Source organism: Aythya ferina (genome assembly GCF_964211825.1).
Source record: "Aythya ferina genome assembly, chromosome: 1".
NCBI classification, from domain to species: domain Eukaryota; kingdom Metazoa; phylum Chordata; class Aves; order Anseriformes; family Anatidae; genus Aythya; species Aythya ferina.
In genome coordinates this window covers 143,857,570-143,883,496 of record NC_140296.1, presented here as the reverse complement: position 1 = coordinate 143,883,496, position 25,927 = coordinate 143,857,570, and the positions used below count along the sequence as shown (strand labels likewise).

General features: G+C 42.1%; 1 protein-coding gene across 6 annotated transcripts in view; it reads left to right on the top strand.

The window, feature by feature from the left end:
* DENND5B (DENN domain containing 5B) overlaps positions 1–25,927 on the top strand; it is a 110,039-nt gene that overhangs the window by 47,311 nt on the left and 36,801 nt on the right. For all 6 annotated transcript variants that reach the window (XM_084535855.1, XM_084535856.1, XM_084535857.1 and 3 more), the window contains 5 exons: positions 3,262–3,371; positions 8,137–8,803; positions 20,424–20,611; positions 23,742–24,278; positions 25,660–25,891. In XM_084535855.1, the coding sequence (XP_084391981.1) occupies positions 3,262–3,371; positions 8,137–8,803; positions 20,424–20,611; positions 23,742–24,278; positions 25,660–25,891 (1,734 nt within the window). The remainder of the gene's footprint in view (positions 1–3,261; positions 3,372–8,136; positions 8,804–20,423; positions 20,612–23,741; positions 24,279–25,659; positions 25,892–25,927) is intronic.

The window sequence follows — 25,927 nt, the reverse complement described above, 5'->3', positions numbered from 1 at the left end:
CAGTAAGTGATGTCCTTACTGTGCAATGCTACTGGACTTCCATTTGCAGGCATGTGCTAATAATTGATTAATTGTCCAGCTGGTTCTTGACTGTGGCTTGTTTTTCAAGCAAAAGGTGTTTTTGTAACACCTGTACAATTGTGTACCCACCGAGAACCTGCAATGGGTTCAGCCTGTGAACTGTCTCTGAACCTCACAGGTTGTGTAAATAGCATCAGTTAGTTAGGTTACTTCACTAACATTTTTAGTCATCAGAAGGGGAACCTTTAAAGAAACGTGGACTGCAGTGGTCACTTTCTGTTAACAGCGGAGATCTTGACCAAGTTGTCTATGTGCTCTTCAAAGTTCCAGCAGAAGCACCCAAATGAATTTAGCATCAAATGCCTGCCTTGCTGCTAATTCACAGCTGTAAGATAAACAGCGTCAGATGCGAGGAAGATTGAAGATCTAATTAGGAAATAACGTCATGCATATTTATTTGGATAAGCAAGCACTTTAATTACTCTTTGATAGTATGAAGAAAAATGTTGCCAAATATGTTTAGGTGCATAACCAGACACAGAATTTTTGCTGGCTTTCCTTGTTGGGGTTTTTATCTATGCAACTTCAGAAATCGGTGGATAGCATTGTATCTTTTACTTTAGTGCCTCAGCAAAGAACTTCTGGACCAAAATAAGAGGTTATTCTACTGACATATAATGGAGAAATACTCTGTTTTTTGTCTAGTTGATTCATATGGCCTTGTAACAGCAGGAACAGGATCTTTGCAAAGTTTATGCTCTAGAAAGCCACAGAAGCTAGCAGCAAGCCTTGTCCTGCTTGAAAAATGTGATGAACTAGTGAGCTAAACACTGACGTGTTTTTCTGATATGACCCAGTTTAGCTGAAACCTCCAGTTTTCTTCATTTCTATGATGCATGCACTTTTGCTGGATTTTTGGGGTTGCCTTGAGCAATTTGAGAAGCAGGCTGGACTCTCCTGCAAGAGCTCCTCACATCTTTCCATTTGCAGTTTCTCCTGCCCCAGGAAACACACAGCACCGCATCATCTTGGAGCTTTTTTCCTCCCAGGCACTAAATATCCTTGTAGAAGCTTATTTTTTCCCCACATTTATCCACCAAAATAAAGTGAAACAACACTAGAAAAAAAAATAAAAATGCAGGAACATGCCCTAAGTCACATTAAAAATGAGCAATGTATAAAAATACCCATATCCTTAAAATCAAAAAGAGGTCTTTGGAAGGGAAAGATTTGAAACCCATTCTTTGCATGCAGTGAAGCCGAGCTGGAGACAGAGCTAGCTCTGGAGCTCACCTGGCAGGGCAGCTTTTACAGCAGGGCAAGGTGTAGCCCCAGCACAGCTGAGTCACACATCTCGAGGAGTTTCTGCCCGACCACATGTGACCCAGCAGAAGGCTGGTTTTGGTGCAAGAAATCCCCAACCTTTGCCTCCTCTTCCTCCACCTGGCTGCATGCAAATAATGCTGCTGTGGCAGGGCAGCAAAGAGAATGTGCCACTGCATTGTGGGCTCTGCCTTCTGTATTCAGGATGTGCTAAAGGTTTCTATGCACTCATTAATCTCATTAACCATTTTTATTTCCCCCCTCTGGAAAAAAAAAAAATAAATCCATGTAGTGGTGTTTTTTTTTTTTTTTTTGTTTTTGTTTTGTTTTGTTTTGTTTTGTTTTAAGGCAGTATTTTATGCAGCAACTGGTTTACAACCCTCCTAAAACTTTGCTGGGATAATTATTGCCTTGTGAATTGCAACTGTGTATTTCTCTCACATGTTCCCTTCAATTACTTGCAGATCCTAAGCTCTGCAAGGGAAAGCCTGAGAAACTCTGTTTGCAAGTATCAGTTTGTACAGAAATTTCCATGTACTAATACTGATTCATAGGTTTCCTGTATAAAAAGTAATAAAATAGTCCACTGTGAGCCAAATGATTGTGTAGCCTGTGATTTGCAAGGAGCAAAGGGCATGTGTTAAATGCCTGGGGCCTCAGTAACCTTAGGGTAACTGCTCAGCTATGAATTTTGCAACATCATTTAGAGGCTGTTAGCTGTGTAAATGTTGTGTTGTCATATGGAGCTCAACAGGCACAAATTACACTCCCACAGTCCACTTTGCCTTGAGAGAAAGGTTAGTGAGGTTAGGGACTCGTTTCCGCAGGAACAGGGGCTTGCTTTTACAGCTTGCCAAGTAATCAAATGGTTTTTCATCCAAAATAATTTCTCCTCTAAGAAAACATATTTCTCTTTATACTTTTAAAAAATAAGAGATTAAAATATTTATATTTTTAAAGAAATGATATTCTATTTCAGTAGCAATATATTTTTAAAGTATCTAAGTAACACTAAAAAGTCTCAAAGGCAGCCTCTGAGTGCAGAGTAAGCTTTGGACATCTTTAACATTTTGAACTTAGGGCCTTCATCCCTTTCTCCTCTCATATGAAAAAGGAACTGAAGAGGAAAGTCCCACCTGTTAGTCTTTAAAGCAAGAAGCCTTAAATTAGTAACCTACTACATGGGCGAGGAAGGCAGTATATTTTAGTAAAATTCACCAATTTTTAAGTACTTTCTCTTTTGATCACTGTGTTGCATACCATAGAATTTCCAATGATAGAAACTCCACTGGCAATATCCCTTTGAAATACACTCGTTGTATGCTGATAACTGGATGTGTTTCTGCTTGAAGTCTAATTTCATTCTTCTCTGCGTGGAAAACATCTGTCCTTGAAATCTGACATAGGAAAAATAAAAGTTTAATCTTTGTGCAGAACTTGGGATATAAAACATAATCTGTAATGAATCCTTAAATAATTTGTAATAACTGAGAGGTGCTTGTACTTTTTATTGACCATTTTGTACAAACTTGAGATAGAGAGCTCTTTCAGCATCTAAGTAAAGCCCTATCTCACTACTGAAGCTACAGAGAAATATGGAGATTATGGAGATCCAGTTGATTACAGGGTCTTTTTCCATAAAACTCCATCAGTATTTTTTCTCTTAATGATAAATTTTCATGCAGAAAATACTCAGCTGGAAGCTGCATTGCAACTGTGCTAAGATTTTAAGGGAAGAAGGTTAAGGTTAGGCTGAGTGTGCATCTTTGATTCTCTTTCAGAAGCGGTACATCTGTTGGGAAAATGCATGTCAGATTTCACCTAAATAAATAAATAAAGAATGAAGTGAATGAAAGCTGTCCAGGCCAGCTCTCTCGGAAGGCTCACTGTTGTGACGTTATTTTTCACTTGTTGCAGGAGAGAATTTTGACCAGAGTCCCTTAAGAAGAACCTTCAAGTCCAAGGTTTTGGCCCATTATCCTCAGAACATTGAGTGGAACCCCTTTGACCAGGATGCAGTCAACATGGTAGGTAGAGAAATTCCCTTCTTGATCTGTTGTTTCCTGCCAACTTCAAGTTGAAAATGATTCCTGGGTTGTTTACAACCTGTGCTCGTGATATGGTGCACAGGGAGCTTTTGCTGGGACTAAATGCACCAAATATGCATGCTGGTTGAACTGCTGCAGAGGAGGAGATATTGTGAAAATACACAGTGCTTTCAAGCAAAACAAAAATAAGATGCTGTATTTACCTGACTACTTCTAATTAAATATGCTATGTGATGAAACAAGTCTAACCACTGTCTCAGTGGCTGACTGAGGAGGTCGCAGTCACCCAGGATACACATCAGGTGGGAAGGAGGCAAATCCAAGAATTCCTGAGAGACTAATATTTATGTGAAATTTTTGAGTACAACAAAAATCTTGATGCTGCGCGTCACAAGGTCTCTTTACTCAGAAGGTTGAACTTGCCTAAACCACAGCTTTTGTTAGGTGATCACTTTTAATGGTACCTCTACAACAATGCGTCCTCTGTATCTCTCTTTCTTCTCAGCTGAATTTGCAAGTCTGACGGTGTGGCTAAGTCTCATGACTGGGCAAGGGAGGAGAAAACAGCTTCTGGAAATTTATACAGGGGCATTGAGAATTAAAAGACCACTGGAAACTTTCCCAAAAAGTTGATATTCACAGGATGTTGCCAAAATCACCAGAGTGTTTATTATTATTCTTGACAAAGACAACAGACTATTGTTGTTTAAGATACGCTTTCTAGCATAGAAAAAGCTATTTGTTTTGTGATTTAAAAGTAAACAATTGTAATAATATCATTAAAGCAGTATTACCAATTCTAGCTATCTTCAAAACTGCCTACTGGGTCTAACTCAAAATTAGAAAATTAAGGAGCCCCTTCCCCCTAATCTAGTTCAAATGTGCCTCACACTTGAGGAAGGTAGGACTGCATACGAGCTATTGCAAATCAGAACTAACCTCTGCTTATGATGCAGAGATGAGATCAGGAGAATCTCATGGCCCTCAGGCTGATGGAGACATGGGGAACACATTAAAAATAAATAAATAAATAAATAAATAAATGGCTTTTGAAAATACAGCCTGAATTACATTTAGTTCACAGTTTGAAATTTTCCTGCAATCGTGAAGGTCTGGAAATCTCCAAAGATCATCTCCCTTACTGCTGAATTTATCTTATTTTTTATTTTTTAGCATTGTGCCAAATATTCAACATGAAAACACAGGAGCTGGAGGTAGCAATGACACTGAGAGCTGACAGTGTGGCACTGCAGTCACGCACAGAAAGGCAGAGATGAGCCTGATGCCAGTATCAGTCACTCTGCCCGCTGACAGCTGGGAATTTCTGTTCTCTGCTTCCAAATGTGCACTGATGGAGATGGTGCAATATTTGGGTTGGTCTCCACATTACTTTGTGTATATAATAGGCACAAAAGAATCAGAACGATGCTTGACAAGCACAGTTAAGATGATAATAACTCAACTGCAGAGGCTGCTTCTGCTTTTTAGTTCTGCCTCTGAATTAGGGGTGTTCAGAAGAGGCGGAGTGATGGGGGTGTGCGGCAGGAATGTGGCAGAAAGAGGCAATAACTGGAATTGCTGCATTATCTGTCCCCCACATTACGTTTGAAAACGTCTAGTATTCATGAATTGTGATCATATTATCAGACAAAAATGGAATACCCAAACCAGCAAGAGACCTATTAAAATAAAATAATTGAACGAGCTGCATTCAGCTGAAATCAAATAGCTGAAGAACACATCTTTCATTTGTAATGTCTTTGGAGGAAAGAAAAAAAAAAAAAGGCATTTACTAACAGCAGCAGTATTTAATGGTCTTTTAAATCATCTTTTGGAAAACTTCTTTATTGTTTTGATCTGAAACATCATTTAAAGTAATATCCACCTCCACAGAGTCCCTTGAGGCAATTATTGGCCTTTCTGATCTTGCCTTGCCATATTAGTTCTGCCTATGTGTTTGCTTTATGTGAGTTTCCAGAAGCAATTTTCCTCAGAGAAGAAAATGCATAAATCCTTGAAGGTTAACTTGTGAGAACTCAGCACTGTTGGATGCCTAGGGAATTTCAATTGCCTTCTGAAACCATCCTGTCGCTTTAAAAGTAACCCCCTGAAGTCCTGAGAAATCACTCTGCCTACAAGTCATGTTTTCTCTCCCTTTCAAAGTATGCAGAGTTCTGTTTAATAGGGAAATATTTCTTCCCCCCACTGCTTTCAGTGATTGTCCCTGCCTAATGTCACATACTATCTTCTGTAGCCATTCTGCAAGTCATCTGTCATACCAAGCTGAATGTCTCTGTAGAGGAAAGTGATCTTTTTTTTTAGGAAATAATACTCCCAATTTTAGTCCTCTGGTTCATCAAGGTATGTAAATAATTGCATATATTCCTAGAGTCCAAGGAAGTATCATCCATTTAGGATTTCACGTACTGAAATAAAATAAAGGCTACTCAGCATAATTTGAAGGAGCAAGTTTTAAAAAGAAAAGCATCCCTCACCCACACAGCAGTAAGCATAGATGCAATACTTACTGCCATAGCACGCTGTGAGAGTGAAAAATATAGAGGGGCTCAAAACATGAGGTAGAGAATCTAAGGAAGAATATGTGAACCCATGCTGATGGCAGTTGGCCAGGGGGAGCCTTTGGTTTAGAAACATCTGAATCTGGTGAAGGCCGGCTGGAAGGAGGGATTACAGTGTATGTGTCCTGCACCTGTGTTTGGGGAAAAAAAAAAAAAAAAAAAAAAAAAGCATCTCCTCATCACTTCTAGAGATGGGGGTATTGATTAACTGACGTCTTTTTGTCCTGCTTTATGCAGCTTCCTTTTGGTTTTACAAACCGTGTTGATTATAAGCCTTATTACACTTATGATTTAATTCCACATTTTCCCACTGGTAGATATGTTTAAATATTCTTGTAAATAGTAAAGTGCTCTGAAAACCAAGGTCTTATCCTTTGATCAGTAATCTTGGATAGTTTTCTGTGGCTGTACACAGATGCAGTAAAGATGACTGACTGCCTTTTTAGTACCCATCAGCCAGCTTTACCAGGACACAGAGCTTTCAAACCCCCAGCACCTCCAAAGTTAGCTTTTCCCCAACGCTCTCCTGTGGTCCATGTAGCAAATACAGACGTGATGGAGTCACTGATGTCCAAGGCACTAAGATGAAAGTTTTCATGCATTAACTGCAAACATGAAGCTCACTGCATCACTTGAAAATGATCATTGGCCCTTCCCATTGATCTTAGCAGCTTAAGAGGCTCTTGGTCATTTCCCTGCTGCAGTGCTCTCACATCTTGTTTTTTCCTCTGCCTTTTCCTATGCATTGTTGGAGGTCGAACCCAGCAGTCTCTTTGCCAGGGTTTGCAGCCAGGGACTTAAAATATTGATATTCTGCACATGCTGGGCTACAGTGGAAACTTAATAGATGGGTCCCTTTGTGAGTATGCAGTGGGCATATAAGGGAGGAGGGAATAATATTTAAGACTCAAAGAAAATTTATTTAACCCAGCCATCCGAAATTGTTTCAGTTAGTGTGAACTTTCCTGGTGCTTATCAATTCTGCAACGCACCCGTACATATAATTTGCTTACCCAAGTATTTTACTTTTTTTTTGTAAAGCGAAGAAAATTTGCCTGCTAGAGCTGCGATCAAAACCTGTGATTTCAGACACATCAGATTTGATAAGGCTATAGACACTGCTGGAAGTCCACGTTCTAGAAATAGAATTTTATTAAGCAAGTCTGCCGAAAAATGGAGTTGAGATATTTATTGTGCAGAATAAATAAAGTGTAAAACAAAGGGTTTTTACTTCTTTATTGAAGGATTTTGGTACTGCTGTTAACGCCTCAGTAAAAACTATAAACTTTTTGTATGAAAATATGGACGTTGTTAAAAGTGGTTCAAGCTGCAATTACATATGTCAGCAAAGCCATCAATTGAATTAAATCCTACCAACCCCAGGCCACTTATTACCCTTTACATTAACTTTTAGGACAATACATGGGAGCTGTCCTAGATAACTTAAGGGTTTGCTAGCATGCTGTGAAGTGGGTCTGGACCACCTGTCTGAACGCCAGCTGGGCCGGTAGCAGCTTTATTAGGCTGTTGAGTAGTCTGTGCAAGGTGCACAGGTAAAGTTCAGGGTGGGATGTGGTAGAACACATGTTATTACTTCTCTTGACCTTTTCTGCCATCAGAAGAAATTACTCCTGGTCAGGATAAGACATTAGGGGAGGCACTCAGTTGAGTGGAAGAGCAAGTTGGAACAGCAGGAGCGCTTTGAAGGGTCTCCCTATTGCCTCTCCTTTTTTTTTTTTTTTCTTTTTCTTTCCTTCAGATAGAAGACACAAAGAAAGCTTTTATTCTTTGTTTGTAATCACACTGGTTTGGTCAGAATATGAGGAGTTTCATGCTGATGTACAAACATGTTTTGCTGGATACATGTTATTTTGTATTAGATGGCTGATAGAATTCCTGAGGAATGCCTGGAAAAATGCCTCAAGTTATCACGAAGGCTATGTCCCAAAGAAACACCCACAAGTGTTACAATCACTGCAAAATATTTTGCTGAGTGATAAATCAAAATTTATTTTTTTTTCATAGATGTTTTTTTCAGGATTGTGTGTAATGGCAAACAGCTTGTTATGATGCAATGGAAAACAAGAATGTACCCGTAAAGCAAAAGTAACAAAATAAAATCATAGCTTAGATAACCTTATCTGTTTCTTTTCTCTTTTCCTCAGCTGTGTATGCCCAAAGGGCTGTCTTTCAGGACGCAGGCCGATAACAGAGATCCGCAGCTGCATTCGTTCATAATCACTAGAGAAGATGGCTCTCGTACGTACGGGTTTGTGCTCACGTTCTACGAGGAGGTCACAAGCAAGCAGATCTGCACAGCCATGCAGACGCTGTACCAGATGCACAATGCAGAGCAATACAGCAGCGTCTGCGCCTCGTCCTCCTGCAGCATGGACTCCCTGGCCAGCAGCATCGACGAGGGTGATGCCACTTCCCTCGCCAAGCTCCAGCGGTACAACTCCTATGACATCAGCAGGGACACACTGTACGTCTCCAAATGCATATGCCTCATCACCCCTCTGCCCTTCATGCAAGCCTGCAAGAAGTTCCTGGTCCAGCTCTACAAGGCGGTCACCTCCCAGCAGCCGCCGCCGCTGCCCCTGGAGAGCTACATCCACAACATCCTGTACGAGGTGCCCCTGCCTCCCCCGGGCAGGTCGCTGAAGTTTTATGGGGTTTACGAGCCCATCATTTGCCAGCGACCTGGGCCCAACGAGCTGCCGCTCTCTGACTACCCGCTGCGGGAGGTCTTCGAGCTGCTGGGTCTGGAGAACCTGGTCCAGGTTTTCACCTGTGTGCTGCTGGAGATGCAGATCCTCCTGTATTCGCAAGGTGGGCACTCGTCCGGTGACACACGGGGGTCTGCCCCCACCACAAGAGTTAATATGAAGCTGCTCGTTTTCAGCAGATTTGTTAAACACAAGTACATAATGAAAAAAAATGCGAGAGAAATGAGTCTGTCCTAATGAAAGCACTAAATAATTGTTTCCTCCAGGCAGTCTAGGTGCCGCTTGTTTAATTATGCATCGTATTTATCACTTGCGACAGCTAGCAATAGAATTCACTTAATTATCATCCTTACATAGCCCTTGATCACGCTGCAAGACAGCATGAAACTAATCCTATCTTCTGCAAAAATACCATCAGAAAGCAATACATCTTACAGAAAACACTCGTGCTGCTTTCGTTTTGAACTTTTAGCAGCATATGGAAATTTAGTGAGCTTTTCTTTTTCCCCTGTGTGATGAGGTATGTTCTGGTTTAAGCACTGATAGCTTTTTAGCACTTAAAGGCTCAAGGTTTAATGCTGGGTTGGAACTGAGTGGAGATAGAGGCATCCCTTCACAGTCCTGCTGGAAATATTTTCTGACAAGGGTGCTGGTGCTTCTTTTCAAGACACTTAAGACTACATTTGGCAAAGGGTAGCTGTGCTGGCAGAAGTTCCTTGCACAAAGCCTGTCCACACTGAAGTATGCCAGCACGCTTTGGAAAATCTGGCTTTTCTTTCTGTGATATTCTGCTACAAATTTTGGGAAGCTTTAGTTAGTGCTGGGCATGCTCTGAGGTTTTACCCCCCTACTACTGTTTCCTGTATGGTGGTTGTGAGTCTGGCCCAAGAGCTAAAACGTATGGACTGCGACTGTTGCAATGCACCAGAGTGAATAACAAAGCAACTTCCAGTTTCCTGCTGACTTTCAAGGGGTTGTCCAGGCTTTTTTGAGGTTCCTCTAAGTTTTACTGGATGCTTGCCCAAATTATTTGGGTTCCCAAGTTGTTTCTGTGATGCTAAAATAGTAAAACGTGCTTCAGAGAAAAGCGTTTGGCTGGGGAGAGGAGAAGTGTTTGGTCCAACTAAGATGAGCCATATGAAGCCAAGAGGTATGCATAATTTCAAACAAAAAGGAGAAAAGATGCTGAATACCTAGACTTCTCAAGAGATATGGTTCAAGCAACATCTCAAGAACCAGAGAGCTTGAAATTGAAAAGAATGTAGGATGGGTAGTTGCCTAAAATAAGTATGGATAATGAACCTCAGGCTCCAGAAGTGAATGCTCGGGTTTGTCGTATAAATGAAAAGGTCAGTAAGCGTGTAATAGTAATACCAATGAATAAAGGACTGAGAATGGAAAAATGTTGGGGGAGGCGGAAGGAGGCTAGTTCTGCTGCAAGTGGCTGAATTCAAAGGGCTGTCAGTTCTTTGTGGAGCACTTCTCCACACAGACTCCAGGGGTTTGCTTTCAAGAACCAGAAATGAAGGGCTTTAGCTGCTCTTGGTTTGAAGTGTGAGCAGAAATCCTGCTGTTAGTTTTGATTAGGCTGCTTCTCCCCTCCCTTTTGCTTCTGTGCGTGGATGCTTACCCCTTTCTTCCTCCATTTGATTTGTGCTGCCTCTGCTACCTGACGACGGGGTTCAATATGAAACAGCTGCACTTCTGAAATGCCTCCCCATCCCTGCTCATCATTCCCACCCAGGTCCTTGGTCGTGGACTCACTGAAAACTGGAAGTTTTTATTGTAAGCTAGTAGTATGGGCCAAAAAAATAAAATATATAGTTTATCAGATTGTGTTTAAGTAATATTCTGTGCAGGTGGATAGCAGCTGAGTGTGCAGTACGTTTGTAATAGTCCTTGAGACAGATACAGAATATCCACTGATTTGAGTCAAAACCATGTTTTTGACTCAATTTTCAGAGTGCCCCCTGAAGTTAGACAAATGAGTGTTGTTGTCTTCCAATCATTTGGTATAATGTAAGGGTTTACTTGTTTTTGTTTTCACTGGGGATTGTTTTGCTGTTCTTTTTTTTTTTTTTTTTTTTCTCTTTTCTTTTTTTTAAAGGGTAAATGAGATAGTGAGCATTAATCCTCTCCACCCTCCAAAATCTGGATCTTTTATCCTCTCCCTCTACTGGCAAGCTGAGAGCTATCCTTGACACGACCTTTACCTCCCTATCCAATACAGACACATCTTGATGGAGCACAGGGAAAAGCAGCCAGGGAGTTGTGTTAGGGAAACGCTGTGATTATGTAAATAGCATTGTAATGCTGGTTCCCAGAGGTGAGGCATGCGGAGTGGAGGTCAAGTGCAAAGCTGCAGTTTTGGCATAGCCTGATAGCTGAGTGCTTGGCTCGTGCACTGCAACTTCTTTCAAATGTCATTCTTGTGATTCCTGAAAGAGAAAGCAAAACAGCTCTTCCTTTTTGTGATATGACTAGCCTAGATATTACTGAAATCTATTCTCTAAGCTTTCAGGTGCATCAGGGAGAAACGCTTTCTTAACCCCAAGTTCTTTCAAGGCAGAAGATGAAAAGAAGTTTTTGGCTTCTGCAACTCTCTTTCCAAAATAATGAATGAGATAGAATTGCAAATTTGTCCTCTTCACCCTTTCTGCTTTAAAGAGGATGGACTCGCTGGGCTGTGTTGCCAGTGGTCTGGGCTTTGCTGCAGCCTTCCCAAATTCAACAAGAGATTAGTAGAAGATAGTTGTGTGTCCACGGGGTGCAATTTCAAGCAAGATAGCATTATTAACCCAAAGTCAGAGTGCACTGAAGTGCTGCAGTACAACACTCAAGGCATCAGAGCAGTGGCCCAAAGCCTGCTGCAGCTCAGCAAGCTATTTCAGTGAGGGAGCTGCTAACAACATATGTAGAAAAAGTAAAATTACTTTCTTGTAGTTCCCCTAGCCTTGTTGGAAGGAAGCTTTTCATTCAAGCTTGCCAAGAAATGTGGTCTTTTTTTAAAGAATAAAGACTATTTTTTAGAAAGTTTAGTGCAAATGCGAATTGTTACGCAGCCCTGACTGTCGAATAAGCCTGCTGGCTGTCTGCTGAGACCCTTAAACTCCTCACTAAACATCTGCCTTCTAATGGCTGATTACATTTCAAGGCCAGGAAAGAGAGAGCTATGAAAACTGCAAATAGTGGGAGCAAAATGGCCAAAGCTCCAAGCTCTGGTGGCTTTAACTCCAGGCTTTATAAGCAGGCATGGGCAGTGGTCTCCCTGTGGAAAGGGTGGTAGCAAAGCAAAGGTGCTCCTGTTTGCTGACAGAGATGGTGGTAACAATAGCAAAGGGCTAGCAGGAAGGTTATGTGGAAATGGTACTGGCTGCTCTGGAGTGTTTTTGCTTGTTTGTTTGTTTGTTTGGTTTTTTGTTTGTTTGTTTGTTTTTGTTTGTTTGTTTGTTTGTTTTCCCAAGTGGATTAGGAGTTAATGATGAAAAAGTTTATTTTGAACCATGTAGCTGAGGAATACTATTTCCAGCAGCCTGAACAAAGGCATCCAACTAAATGAGGAGGTGAGGGTGTTGGATGACTTTCCCCAGCTTGCCCAGGACACATTCCCAGCATGATGTGACAGCATGCAGCCCAGCTTTGCAGTGGGGACAGGACCAATTGGTAACTATATGTACTGTGGCTGCTGCAGTCAGCTTTTGGTATCTATTTGCTCTGTTTGTGGTATTTTATGGGTATATGACATGGATCCCATCCCTTGCGCAAAAGAAGGGATTGCAGCGAGCTGTAATTTCCCTTTGCAGCTGTGGCAGCAGAGCAGAAGGGTGGAGAGATTACCATTAGGGAATGATGGGCTCATTCTCTTAAGCTCCTTGGTTCCCAAACTTTCTGGACTGCAGGCAGCTACCTTAATCCTCAATTTGTCTTGGACTTGTGGTTTAAACTTGGAAGCAGTCTGGTGCTGCAGAGCTCTTGCTGTGGCTTTACAAACCACGGTTTGGGAACTACTGGCGTGGATGATTGTGCCTTCTACAGCAAAAGCCACTACGGCCCAAGTATTTCAGTCTGAAGATGTGAAATGTCTGTGCAGCTTGTGAACAGGGTGCTGGGCTGTGGCAGTGTTAGGGCAAAACTCGAACAAAGAGAGGCCAGCTGGTAATTAACAGAGACCTGTGCTTGTCCCCTCAATGGCAGGACTGAAGAAATGGGTCCTTACTTCTCCTGGAGACAGCGTAGGGTTCCAGGGACTTAATCAAAGTTATTTTTGGTAGGTAGATGTAACAAATGTCTGGAAGTGCCAGATTTGGCCTGCACAGGTGATGCAGAGAGCTGTACCTGAATGCACTGGGAGGAGAACTCCTGTGGCCTCAGGCTACAGCTGCTTGGATGTGGAAAATAGTTTTAAGTTTAAATAGTGCCAGATTTTAACATCAGGCCTTTAAAAACCAAGGGGAGGGATTAGGTATTTTTCTCCACAGTTCTTCAGGGTGCAGTCTTTGTATTGCAGTCCTATAAACCTCATCCTCTAAAACGTAAAGCCTGGCTTATGATGCATTCCTATGACTTTCAAGAGACCTCAAGATTCTCTATAAAGTGGGGAAAGCTGATACAAAGAGTCATACTTATTACTAAACAAGGCACATGGTGTAGCACACAGTTAATATTGTATAAGCTTGGGGCTTACAGACGTTTGTGGAACAGAATTGCTGTTGTAGTTTTATTGTAGTTTATTCAATCTTAAAAATTAATACTCTTGCAAGTGCCCTTTATTTCATTCAGAGCACAGCTTTCCCATGCGACTGTGGCGATGTAATGGTATTGTGAATGTCCAGGCTTCCAGCAGTGTCCAAGTTAATAACACTCGGTGATAGCTGCTCCAATTTCCCAAGGATCGGTAACAAAATGCTACTGGCGTGAGATGTCTGCTGGAGAGAGATGAATTAAATTGCAGGCTCTGCGACAACCTCGGCAATCTGTTCTTTATGCCTGCCTTTCTAGGGATTTAAACACGAGAGGGAACACGGATGAGACAAAGATAAACTTCTTACAGCTTAGGCTGTTTCTAGGCATTATAATTTTGAGCATTTCCCAAGTTGTTTTTCAAAGGGTTTGAGTAATTGCTCCTCAAAGATTGAAGCATTCTTTGCATTACTTTTTTTAATCTTAGGCATTATAATACAAATGGCTTATATATATGCTTCTGTATAGTCGTGCCCTAGAAAAAGATTGTGTCTGAAAGATCATTCTAATGAAGTCTGTTTTGGGAGAGACTTTTTGAAATGAATACATGCATGATGTGTTTGCCTGTTAAAGCATTGTTACACCAAATAATTATGCAGAAAATCTTTGTTCTCCACTGTTCCTCATTTAAGCAGTTGCACTCTACACTGACATTCTTCAAAACGTATTGAAACCCACTGCAGATCTAATGCTAAACAATTTACGTGGGGAAATTTATGTGGATCGGTTATAATCCACATTTAGGACCTCAACAGCACCACAGTCATGGGAGACTGAAGTGCTTGCTGCCCCAGAAAGGAGATGAGTAATTGCATCCAAAGAACTAAACACCCTCTTGGCTTTTACGTTTGGTGAAAAGGCAAAAACATTTTTCAATTTCAGGTTAACTCAGGTTTGTTAGTGAAGTCGATGCTGCCTGAAAAGTCAAAATTTTTAAAGCAGCTGGAAGCAAGGTGAGTCAGCTAGTACAGGTCTGTACTGCAGCCCCACTCTTGTTCGTGTTAATGACGAAGTGCAGAGGAAGATAGGTGGCTGCCTTTGTCACTGCACACACACACACTCCATCACTTGGCCACTTATTAAATTTGATCTTTATATTTCCCATTATATTTCCATTTTGGAGGCTTGACTATGCCAGTAACCAGAGCAGATTCAAGTTTTTTCTGTGAAATAATTCTTAAACTGATCATAAACAAATTTATGCTGAACCACTAATGGCTGGCTCTGACACAGATCAGCGGTATAAAGGGAAGTTTATTGAAGTGGAGGTGATTGTTTTCCCATTAAGTTCTTGCCAGTGAGGGAAAAATGGGAAGAGTTGGCCTCGGCAAATGTTGGCCTTAGGTTGTTCCCCCTCAGGGCAATGCTGACCCACAGTCTGAGAGGCTAATTCGTAGTTCAGGCAATTAGATGCAGACTTGTCTGGATCATCCTGTTTAAGAAAATAACGTGTTTTCAGATTTGCATAAATTGCTACTCTGCTTTTATCTGGTAACTCGTGTACCGTGTCACCCCTGCCTGCCTGGGGCGAGAGGCACCCATAGGCCCTGGTCCTTTACCCAAGACTCTGCTGCCTACAGCCCCGTGTCTGCGGCCTGCTGAAGTTCCCTGAAGGCAGCGCTGCTGCACAGTGCTTCCTATGGTGAATAAACACTTCCTGAAGCGAATGTGACATCTCCTGAAAGTCACCCAGCCTGACTTGTCACTCATTCCCGCTGCCAGTGCACAAGTCAGGTCTGAGATGGAAGCTTCCAGGGTGCTTTGAAGTCTCATATGCATTGCTCCAGAGGATCTGTTGAGCTCAGGTTTGAAAAACTTTGCTTTCATAAACAATTTTTATCTCAGATGTGAATTTCAGATTTCCTTTTCATCTGCGGTGTGCTATATATAAGCCTCACAGATCTGAGGGCAGCAAGCCACCAGGCAGGTCTCATGATTGTTGGCTGAGATGCTGTGCGTCGGTCCTGCCTTATGCTCAGAGCTCAAAGCAAAGTATTCTTTTCTATTTCCCAGTTTCTCCAGTGTACCTGACTCAGTTAATCCACATTTCATTACAAAAAAGTAACTGTTGAATTGCAATTACTTATACTTTACAAATACTTTGACTGAAGAGGTAGTGTATGGAAAAGCTATTAATCATAGAGTCACAGAATGGTTTGGGTTGGAAGGGACCTGAAAAACCATACAGTCCCACCCTCCTGTCATGGGCAGGGACACCTCCCACCAGTTGTTTTTTTCCTTTCGGAAAAGCACTCTTTGTGGATGTTTGGACTATCATCTTCCAGGATACGCATGAGCACATGGATTTGCAGAGTCGCAGTTATACTTGTTGTATGTTCAAAGACCTGTAGAGAAAAGGAAGTGGTGTCCAGGTAACCCATCCTTTCAAATATTTCCAAGTACTTGCAAATTTTATACAAAAAAAGGATGTAAAAAGGAAAAGAAGGAGGAAGCATGGCCTTTCCCCCCACCCTCCTTTTTTTTTTTTTTATTTAAAGCATTGCACTGGATTTAGAAGTTCCATGCTGAGGCTCCAGCTATGCTGTAGGTTTTCTGTGCTACCCCTGGATGGTTACTGCAAGACATAGGTGGAAAGCTACCAAATTGTTTTTTCGTTAGGCAGGCAGATGAAATTAAACTGAAATAACGGTTTACTGATGACAGCAAGAATACAGGTTCTGGTGTGCATGAGTGTGAGCACTCTTGCACATGCTTTATAATCAAAAATCCTGTGGTTGGGCATTTGCTGAGAAGGCCCCTCCAGGTGGAAATCTCTTCTGTTTATGACTAAAGGTTTGAACCTGTTTTGAGGAAGCGCCTGAATAAGGGAGGTCTCTGCTGTTCTGAACAGAGACATTGATGTCTCTTTCCCTTCTCAAATATTTGTTTTGCTTTGCTGCAGCATGGGAAGGATTTTGAGATATCAGACTGCTTTGTACAGTGGGAAAAGCAATTGTTATGTTGAGCTTTGTGAATTGCTTAGCATCTCAGAGTTTCTATACCCAATCTGTAAAATGAAAGGAGCAGGATTACTTTTGTTTTGTTTTCTCAGTTGCTGCTTGTGTTTGGACTGTGAGCTCTCTGGGACAGATATTTTGATGTGCACAGTATCTATTATAATATCATTCTGCTTGGTTGCTGTCCTGTTATTATATTATGAAGAATTAGCAACAACACCCAAATATTTGCCAAATTTTGCCCTCCGTCGGAAAAACATTTAGTGTGAGTCGATGTTCAAAAGCTGAAACCATTTCCATCCCTAGCACCAAACAGTGATTCATAATGGCACAGGAATCTTTCAAGGCTTGCACTTTAAGCATCGAACTGTATCCTGTCATCCCTGTGAGTATTTCCACAACTTCACAAAGCGTGGCTGTAGCATGGCACTCGCACGGCAGAGCTGCTGGCCCATGGTGGAGCAGGCCTGCATCGCAGTTACTTTTCCTGCGCAGGGAAGTGAGATGTAGAGACTTGGCCAAGGGCCCCTGGCAGATGCTGCCAGGGGAAGGGGTTGAATCCAGGCTCTTTGAACTCAGCTCTGTTGCCCTCTTCTTCACTTAGGGGGGAAGGTTAAGTGTGAGAGAACGACCCGTGCCAAATCCAGCTGAGCGGCAGTTCAGAGGCAGCTCTTGTAATAGATGCCACAGGGGCTGCTTTGCCCTGGGATTATCCTCCTTGAGCAGTTTCTGTTGGAAGACATCCTGTTTATAAATGAGAGATTTAACTCTGAATATGAAGAACTTGCTGTAGGCACTGTGCTTGCCAGTGTTCCCTGTGCTGGGGAAAGTATCCCAAGAAGGCAGGGCGAGGGAAGCAGGTGTGGCCACCAAGCAAAATCAGTCCCGTGGTATAAGCTGTTGTCACTCTGGGGGCAGGGAGAAATGAAAGCTGCAAGGAAGAGAGAAATAGCAATGGAAGTAGGAAAAGAAGAGGAAGGAAATTTATTCTCACGTCTCAGGAAGTTGCCTTGATTTGAGCCTTTCATCGCTGAGTTTGTGACCTTTAGTGGGTAACACCCAGACAGTGTTTTTACTTTTTGTATCTTTTGTGGATGTTTCCTGATGTCAAACAGATGGGGAATGGGGCTGTAGTGTGCACACTCTGCTCATCAAATGGGCTTCTCCAAACACACTTCCCTATGCTGGCAAATGCTATCTAATCCCCTGTTGCAGCTCCAAAGACTGGAGCAGGATCAAAGAATATCTTTCCTACCTGGGCTGTCGTTCATCAATCACAAGCAAAACCTGGCTTGCAGTTGGAGATTGCTATTGAAGTCTGACAGTGGTGGTAGGATAGGATCAGGAAGGTCTTCTCTTGACACAAACACACACTATTTATACATACCCTGATTTTTCCTCCCACTTTCATTCTTTCCCTCCTTCCTTTTCTTCTATTCTGCCTCCCTTTTTCTGTTTCTGGTTTGGGGAAATGGGTGAATCCTTTGTTTCCAGGTTGCCCTCAGTAAACACACAAGCTTCTCTCAAATGCTGACAGGTGCAAGAATTTCTGTCAAAAAGACCTTGTGCTTTACAGGGAAACTTAAGAGTAGGTGCCTAATCTTGTTCAGGCTTGAAAATAAGCACAAAGTACTTACTTCATTAAAAAAATATCAACAGAACCATTTCCTTTTTTTTTTTTTTCCTTAAATCATTATTTTTCTGGGAATTTCCTTCTCTTCAATGAAAATTGCTGGGTATGTAAATGTTTTTATCTCTGCTAATCACTAACAAGCATTGCTAAACGGTAACAAATAGCCTAATAATTTTGTCATCTCATTTTTTTGAAAACAACTTTCCTCGTAGCAAATCAGTTACAAAATGCGCTAGTGAACATGTTAAATATTGTCAGTACTATTAAAAAAAAAAAAAAAAGAAAAGAGAGTGAGCATGCATTTCCAGAGTTGAACACCCTTATGCAAAAAAAAAAATGCTTGCAACCCTGCCATGAAGATCTGTCCTTTCACATGACCATGTAAATCAGAACAGCCTTTGAAGTCATCTTGTGCATACTAAGATATGCTATTTTCTGTATTTGATTTATTTTTTTTTTAACTTTTAAAGCTTGAGGAGTTATGTTTACATAATATCTTAATTCCTTTGATGCCCAAGCTTCACCAGTAGATTCTGTAAGTTGATTTTGTGTAAATGTTCCTCAACAAGACAGCCAATAGACATGTATAATTGCAGACCATTTCAAAGGGAGAGATTCGTAAATGGCTGATGTGTAGTTAGGAGTGGTTTTGAGGTGTAACCTTGAGACTGACTTGTGTTTTGGAAAATCAGTTTGAAGACTGAGTGACTAGGTATTAGCAGGACAAGATGAAAAATGTTTTTGCCCTGCCAGCTGACCTCCTGTAGATTGAGGCAGGTTTTCCACAGAGAGCTGCTAGCAAGAATGAGAAAGGGTTATGCAATTTGTTGTTTTAATTTACATATTTATTCAAGTGCATCTTCCCAGTGACCTCCTAAAAGCCGAGCAGTGTCAGATGACGGCACTTTGGCTGTCACTGATGTCTGCCAGGATGTCAGGCTGGCTTGTTCAGGAGCAGGAGGAGCCTGGCTGGGATGCTATCCACATGAAAGCAGTTGTGGGCCTACAGGAGGACAGGCTTCTTGCCTGATGCAAAGCCAGAGTGTTGCTACATATCTCTGTCACTTCACAGAGCGGGGCACAGGGACTAGGAGAGGTGGGAAACAACCCAGGTCTTAGCTAGGATCTTCATCTAGCCTTGGAGAGGGTGGAAACCTTTTACTTGCCGAAGCCAAAGCTGGTGAGAACATGATGGCTGTCACTGAGCCCTGCTGCTGTAGGCAGCCCTAGTGACATCCCTTCAGTCATGCTTGCCAGCTGCTGGTGAGGTGCCTGTGCACTGGGGCTGAGGGGAACAGTTCTCTGGGAATACCAAAGAGCAGCAGAAGTCACAGACCCCCAGAATGGTCTTTTCTTGGGGGGGCCAAATAACTCCCTTCCTGGCTGTGCAGTGCACCTCGTGCAAAACTGAAGTCATCTTAAAACATTCACTTTGGTACTCTTGTTGTTAGCCACTGATGTTAAATGAGATACGCTGCTTCTTCACAATAAGTTAAGGCTCCTAAGGAGCTAGGTCTTAAGTACTTTTTTGCTCTTTAAAATTTAGGGGGAGCTGCCATAAATGTAGCAGCAGCTATAATACAGAAGAAATCACCTGGTTTCACGGTCTTTAACAGCTTGCAAGCTGTATATTTGAAAAATAATTTGCTCTTATCCAAAATCTGAAATATGAAATATTTTTGTGGCCCAGCTGGATCAAATTAAATTTCAGTTTAAAAGGTAACGCACAAAATGTTTACTTGAACCACAATATTACAAAGCAATAAACTAGTGAATTAAATAGAAATTTAGGAAAACAATGCAATATAAAAACGCTAGCTATACAGACTATTTTAAGAACTGAATCTCCATTAGGCTTCTGTTTGGATTTTATGTTAAAACAGTCCTTTTTTATACTTGGGGATGATGAATTTCTGCTAGTGTGTAAGCAAGGTGAGTCTCTTGGAAAATACACTCAGCCTTAGAAGTAGTAGTGACTTAAACATAGACAGGAAGCAAGTGAGAAAGCCTCACCACAATGTTTCTTTGAAGTTCACTTCCTTTATTCCCCTTTTTCCTCGTAAAAAAAATGTATGCTTTTTATAGAATCATAGTATTATTATCCTGTACTTTAGAGATAATTTTTGGTATCTTTTTAATAAATGAATTTAATGATAGAATAGATCTAGATAAGATATGAATATTTATGCTCAGCAGTTTATTCCTGGGGGTAATGAGTTTTAATGAATTAAGTAATGCTTTTGGCTTTTAAATATTGTCTTATTTTCAAAAAAGCATCTTACCATGTAACACTGTCTCTGATTTATGTTGTCACTGCTGTTCCGGTGAACCAGATTCCAGAAGTGAAGCACAGGAAGATAATTCAATGTCTCTCCTGTTCTCTCCCTATGTAGATTACCAGCGCCTGATGACGGTGGCAGAGGGGATCACGACGCTGCTGTTCCCATTTCAGTGGCAGCACGTGTATGTCCCCATCCTTCCTGCCTCCCTCCTGCATTTTCTGGACGCTCCTGTTCCCTACCTGATGGGGCTGCAGTCCAAGGAGGGAACCGACCGCTCCAAGCTGGAGCTGCCTCAGGAGGTAAGCGTCTGCCCTTGGTGCTGTTCCTCTGAAGCACATTACTGGCATTGGCGTGAATCCCTGCTGGAAAACGACATTGCATGCTAGGAGGTGTCTCTGGCACCATGAAAACCGTTTTCACAGATACCCTGTTTTCCAGCAGGGGAGAGGTAGCAGGAGAAATCTCTGCAGTCCTTCTTGGTGTACTTCTGAATTTAGCAAGTGTAGCTAGTTGTACTCACTTCTAAGTTCTACTACTACCTGCTGTGATGCTTAGTTTCTCTGCTTTTCCTATGTCACATGCGTCACCATGTTTCACTCTTTGTCAGTGTCACAGTCCTATTGCAAAGGGCTAAGGAGCATTTAATTTGGGGATGGTCTTTGTGAAACTGGATGTCAGGTACAGTAGCTAGATGGTTTAAAATTGTCCCTGTCACCCTGTTGCCTGACGAGAAGTGTGCTTCATCCTGTCAGCCTCATCATACCCACAAGTAAAGACCTGCATTCCTGTCTAGGTCAAGGTCTACCACTAGACCAGCATCCTGGCTTCAAATCAGCCAGAGCTGTATTAATATATGGCCTGTGAACCACTTAGAAACTCACTCCAGTGGTGATCTTTCACACTGAAGATTGCCTGTCCCATGTGCAATGGGACACGAAGACTTTGCCCTGTCTATCATTCTTTCCCCTGAGAAAATAAGGTCATCCACTGATTCTTGGTGTTGAAGTCACCAGTGGTAGAGAGTGAAATAGAGATTTTTTCCTATGTGGAATTTGACCACAGTGTTTAAAACCGCTTCTTGTTTTCATCTAGCCACTGATCACTTTCCACACTGCCAAGTCTTCGGGATATTGCTAGTCTGCTCCGCTTCCTGATGTTGACTGCTTTAGGGCCCATTTCTTGAGCAATCTGGGTATATTAACTTGGGTTTCTCCTTAAAATGGGTGTTTTCATAAGAATAGCTGTGGCACTACAATACCTGCTGTCCCTGCAGGGACCTCTCCTGGGGACAGAGGCTTGCAAACATGCCCTCTTACTGAGCAGGCAGTGGGAGCAGCAGTGGAGAAGAACATGCAATAAGGAGAGTTTATATGTGGAAGTGGAGGGATAAACACAGGGCAAGGATAATGTGGTTTTTAATAAAGATTTATTTCAGGTGCTAGGTGGAGGTGACTGGTTCTGAGCTTGGGTAGCAGGTAGCATTGCAAATCAAATCTTACCTCCTGGATACAATGGTCCAATCACATGAAATTTGCACTGGTGTGGAAATGAAGCTGTTATCTAATAATGCTTTTCAGTAAAACCATATTAATGTTACATAATTACTGTGGTGTTTTTTTTTAAAGTTATTAGTCATATGCTTTTAGTTAGCAGATTAAGCTGTCATTTTCATTAAATTAAAATTTTAATGTGATGGGTTTGCAGTATCACTGGGATAACAAATTGAATATTTCCAATGAGGGAACAGTAATTGTGGGAGTGAAAAAACACCCTGTTAAAATGTTTAGCAATTGGGTAAAAAATAACAGCCCAGCATTTAGGAGCACCACAGGTCCCATAACTGTGGGAGAGGGAAAGAAGGGGCATTGACCTGGGAAGATCTTGAATCTCAAATTCCTCTAGACAACCAAAAAAATAAAATAACGTCCTTCAACATGCAAGCAGTGAGGAAGCACTGTTCACTTTAGCATTCCTTTCTTGTTCAGGCCAGGGGCTGGCTTGTCAGGCTTTTAGTCTAAATATAAACCATTTGTACGTTAGAGATAAAAATTCTAACAACTGGCCATCATGCTGTCTTAAGGTTACTAATCCCTCTGCATTAACTTTAATCATCGGGTGTTTTTGAAGAGAGAAGTGAGACCAATTCCCCAAGGGTGTTCTGAATCCAAATCTCATTTTTCAAATTTTGCAAATGATATGCAGAGCTGAAATTAAAAAGCCTTTGAAATGAAATATTGATAGATAAGAAGACAGTCCCTGAGCTAAGAAACCATACCAACGCATCCATAACTCTTTAGTAGCTACATAGTTAGCTAAAGCAAGTTGTTTTGTATGAAGAAATGCGTTGTACAGTCCAATTTACTATGAAAAAGTAAGTTGAAGGGGTACTTCTACCAAATGGCTACTAATACCCTTAGTCTACAGCATTTTGTGAGAAGCAAAGAGCAGTCAATGCGCCTTAGAGAAGCTGGAGGAGCTGTGGCAGTGGCCGAGTCAGACTAACACAGACCTGCTCCTGCTGTCTTGTGGTGTATTCAGCTTTTAATGCCAGGGTGAAACCATTCAGAGCTCAGCACCTGGAGAATCTGTCCTCTTTTAAGATTTTATTCAGCATGGTGCACTCACTGAATTTCAGCTGTAAGCCACAGTTCAGAACACCAGTTACTGTTTTTCACTCTACTATTATTCCCGAGGGTGCACTTGCAATGTAATTAATTTTTATGTAGGGTGCTTCCCTCCCCCCATTGACTGCTAGTGTCTGCTCTGCTAGATTCATGTCTCCACTTAGTGTTAATCTTCTGGGCTGAGATCCATCTCCATGCACAGAAAAGCTGTCTGAGAGCAATCTGTATCTCAGGCAGAGCAGTTTCCAAGATGAAAAGACAGAAGCAGGGGAATGGGGAAAGTGGGGAAACAGTATATCCTATGGACAAGATATACTCAGGCATGATCACAAAGGATTTGCATAGGACCCTCTTTTGTAGCTTTGCCCCTGCATCATCTTTGTAAGTGACATCCTTGTTTGTTGGTAGCACAACTACAGATGCCCCTAGTAAAATAAAACACAGCCTGGAGATGTGGTGATTTATGCTGCTAGTGTTTACAGGGGCTGAGAAATGGTGCTGCACATCCCACTTGCTGCTGCCTCCCCAGCTGTGCTGGGAGGGAATATCAAGGCTTTGCAATAGGATCAACAAGTTTAGGATCTGCAAGTCCCAGGAGAACAAACTGGGGAGTCTTTATTAATTTATTAAATCAGTGACGTCCACCTGGCCCTCAGCATTACTGAAGTCATGCTTAAAAGTAATTCTCTTGCAAATGTGTGCTCTTATCCTTTTGTCTGGAAACGTTCTGGGAAAATCGGGCTACTTAGCACAGTAGTCCCCTCAATGCTGAGTGTCCATTTTGAAACTTTTCTTCATCTTTCAGGCAAACTTGTGCTTTGTGGACATTGACAACCATTTCATTGAACTGCCAGAGGAATTTCCCCAGTTCCCCAACAAACTGGAGTTCATCCAGGAGATCTCTGAGGTCCTCCTGCAGTTTGGGATCCCACCGGAGGGCAATCTGCACTGCAGCGACAGCGCCACCAAACTCAAGAACCTGGTGCTTAGTGACTTGGTGAATGACAAAAAGAATGGGAACATCCCTGGCAACGCCCTCAATATGTACGAGCTGCTGAAAGGCAATGAAACCATTGCCCGCCTACAAGCTCTCGCCAAGAGAACAGGGGTGACGATGGAGAAGATGACCATCACAGCTCCCCTGGCGGAAAAAGAGAAGGATGTGAAATTGCAGTGTGAAGAGGTGGAGCTGAGGGACTACAAACTGAACGTGCAGCTCCGGGAGGTGTTTGCCAACCGCTTCACGCAAATGTTTGCAGACTATGAGGCGTTCGTCATTCAGGCTGCCCCCGATCTGGAATCGTGGCTGACCAACAGGGAACAAATGCAGAACTTCGACAAAGTAAAGATAGCTGTGTATTTATTTTTCCACCTAAAAGTGCTCTAGGAGGTGGGGGTGACTATCTGTGTCATGTATATGTAGCCTAGGTACTCTTCAATCCTCCCTTCTTCATCTGCCATTTTGATTACACGGGGCCAGGTCATCTGGCAAGGTAAATTGGTGTGGATCTGCTGAGCCACTCAGAGCTGTCCTGGCATGTAGCAGCCCTGCAGACAGACTGATGGGGGCTTTCCTGTGGGTTTTCTGGAAGGGCAGCAATAGAAAGTGACTTTTTTTCTTTTCTTTTCCTTTGCTGAAAGGAGAGGTGTGCACACAAGACAAAAAGCGGATCCACTTTTTCATGTTTTTTATTTCCTAATCTCACAGTAGGGCTTTTTGTTAACATGTAGTCTTGTTCTGTAGAAGGTTATCATGTCATTATGTCAGAAGAGTACTGTTATGGCTCCATTGTAGTGTGTACACAAGAGTGAATAGGAAGCTGAGATTAGAAATGGGGAAATAAGTAGAGTGGAGGTTAGCAAGAGGAATGAGAAATGTCTGGAAGCTTGCACAATTATTATTTCTGAATGACTTCTCAAAGTAGATAACGCTCTTAGCCATCAGCTTTTATAGACACAAGTCCTACTCTGAGGAGAATGTCAGAGGGATAAATAGTAAAGAACAGACTAAATATTGATTTCAGTCAGTTTTTTATCACACACACAAAAACAAACAAACAAAAAATCACTACCATGCCTTTTATTGTTTTTGTTTGTACTTATGTGTTGAATAGTAGCAGCTTTCAGAAGTCAGGGTTTGTTTATGCAGTCTCTGCTAGTACTTACACAATAAAATGGGCTTTTAAGGTGGGGGTTTTCAGAGCTCAGTTAGAGATTTAAGCACATGCTCAATTTAATTGGAATCTCAAGATCAATTGCCCTGCTTAACTTCACTGAGGAATATTAGCTGAGGAGCATTGTGCATCCCTAACTAAATACGACACCTCAGTAAGCGACCTGGTCCTAAGCAGGGGTGTGTGGACCAGAGGTCCCACATGGGCGCACACAGGTTACACACAGCTGGTGCCTGCAGGCAGTAGCCACTAGACTGCTTTGAAAGACATGGCAGTGCAGATGGAGCTTCAGGAGCTCCATTTTCCCTTTACTCGAGCTGTCACAAAGCCTCCCAAGCTCCTTATTTCTCACGGTTGTGACCAGAAAGGTGACCCATGAGCCAGACCCCTCAGTAGCTGGATCCCATCCTCTCTGAGGGGTGTTTTTGTGGTGGCGAAGCCTTGCCCAAGCCTTCCTGGTGGCTGCTGCATCAGTTCTCTGCTGTAGGACAGTTTGTCATGTTGGAGCACAGCAGGAGCGTGGCACTAATGCCCTGCTCTGTATTTCAGGCTTCCTTCCTCTCGGACCAACCTGAGCCTTACCTCCCATTCCTGTCACACTTCATCGAAACACAGATGTTTGCAACCTTCATAGACAACAAAATAATCTCCCAGTGGGAAGAGAAGGATCCTTTCCTGCGAGTTTTTGACTCCCGAATCGAGAAAATAAGGCTGTATAATGTAAGGGCCCCTGCACTGCGGACATCCAACTATCAGAAATGCAGCACTCTGAAGGAAGCAGGTACGTTTGGATGGGCTAATAAAATATTCAGAAGTA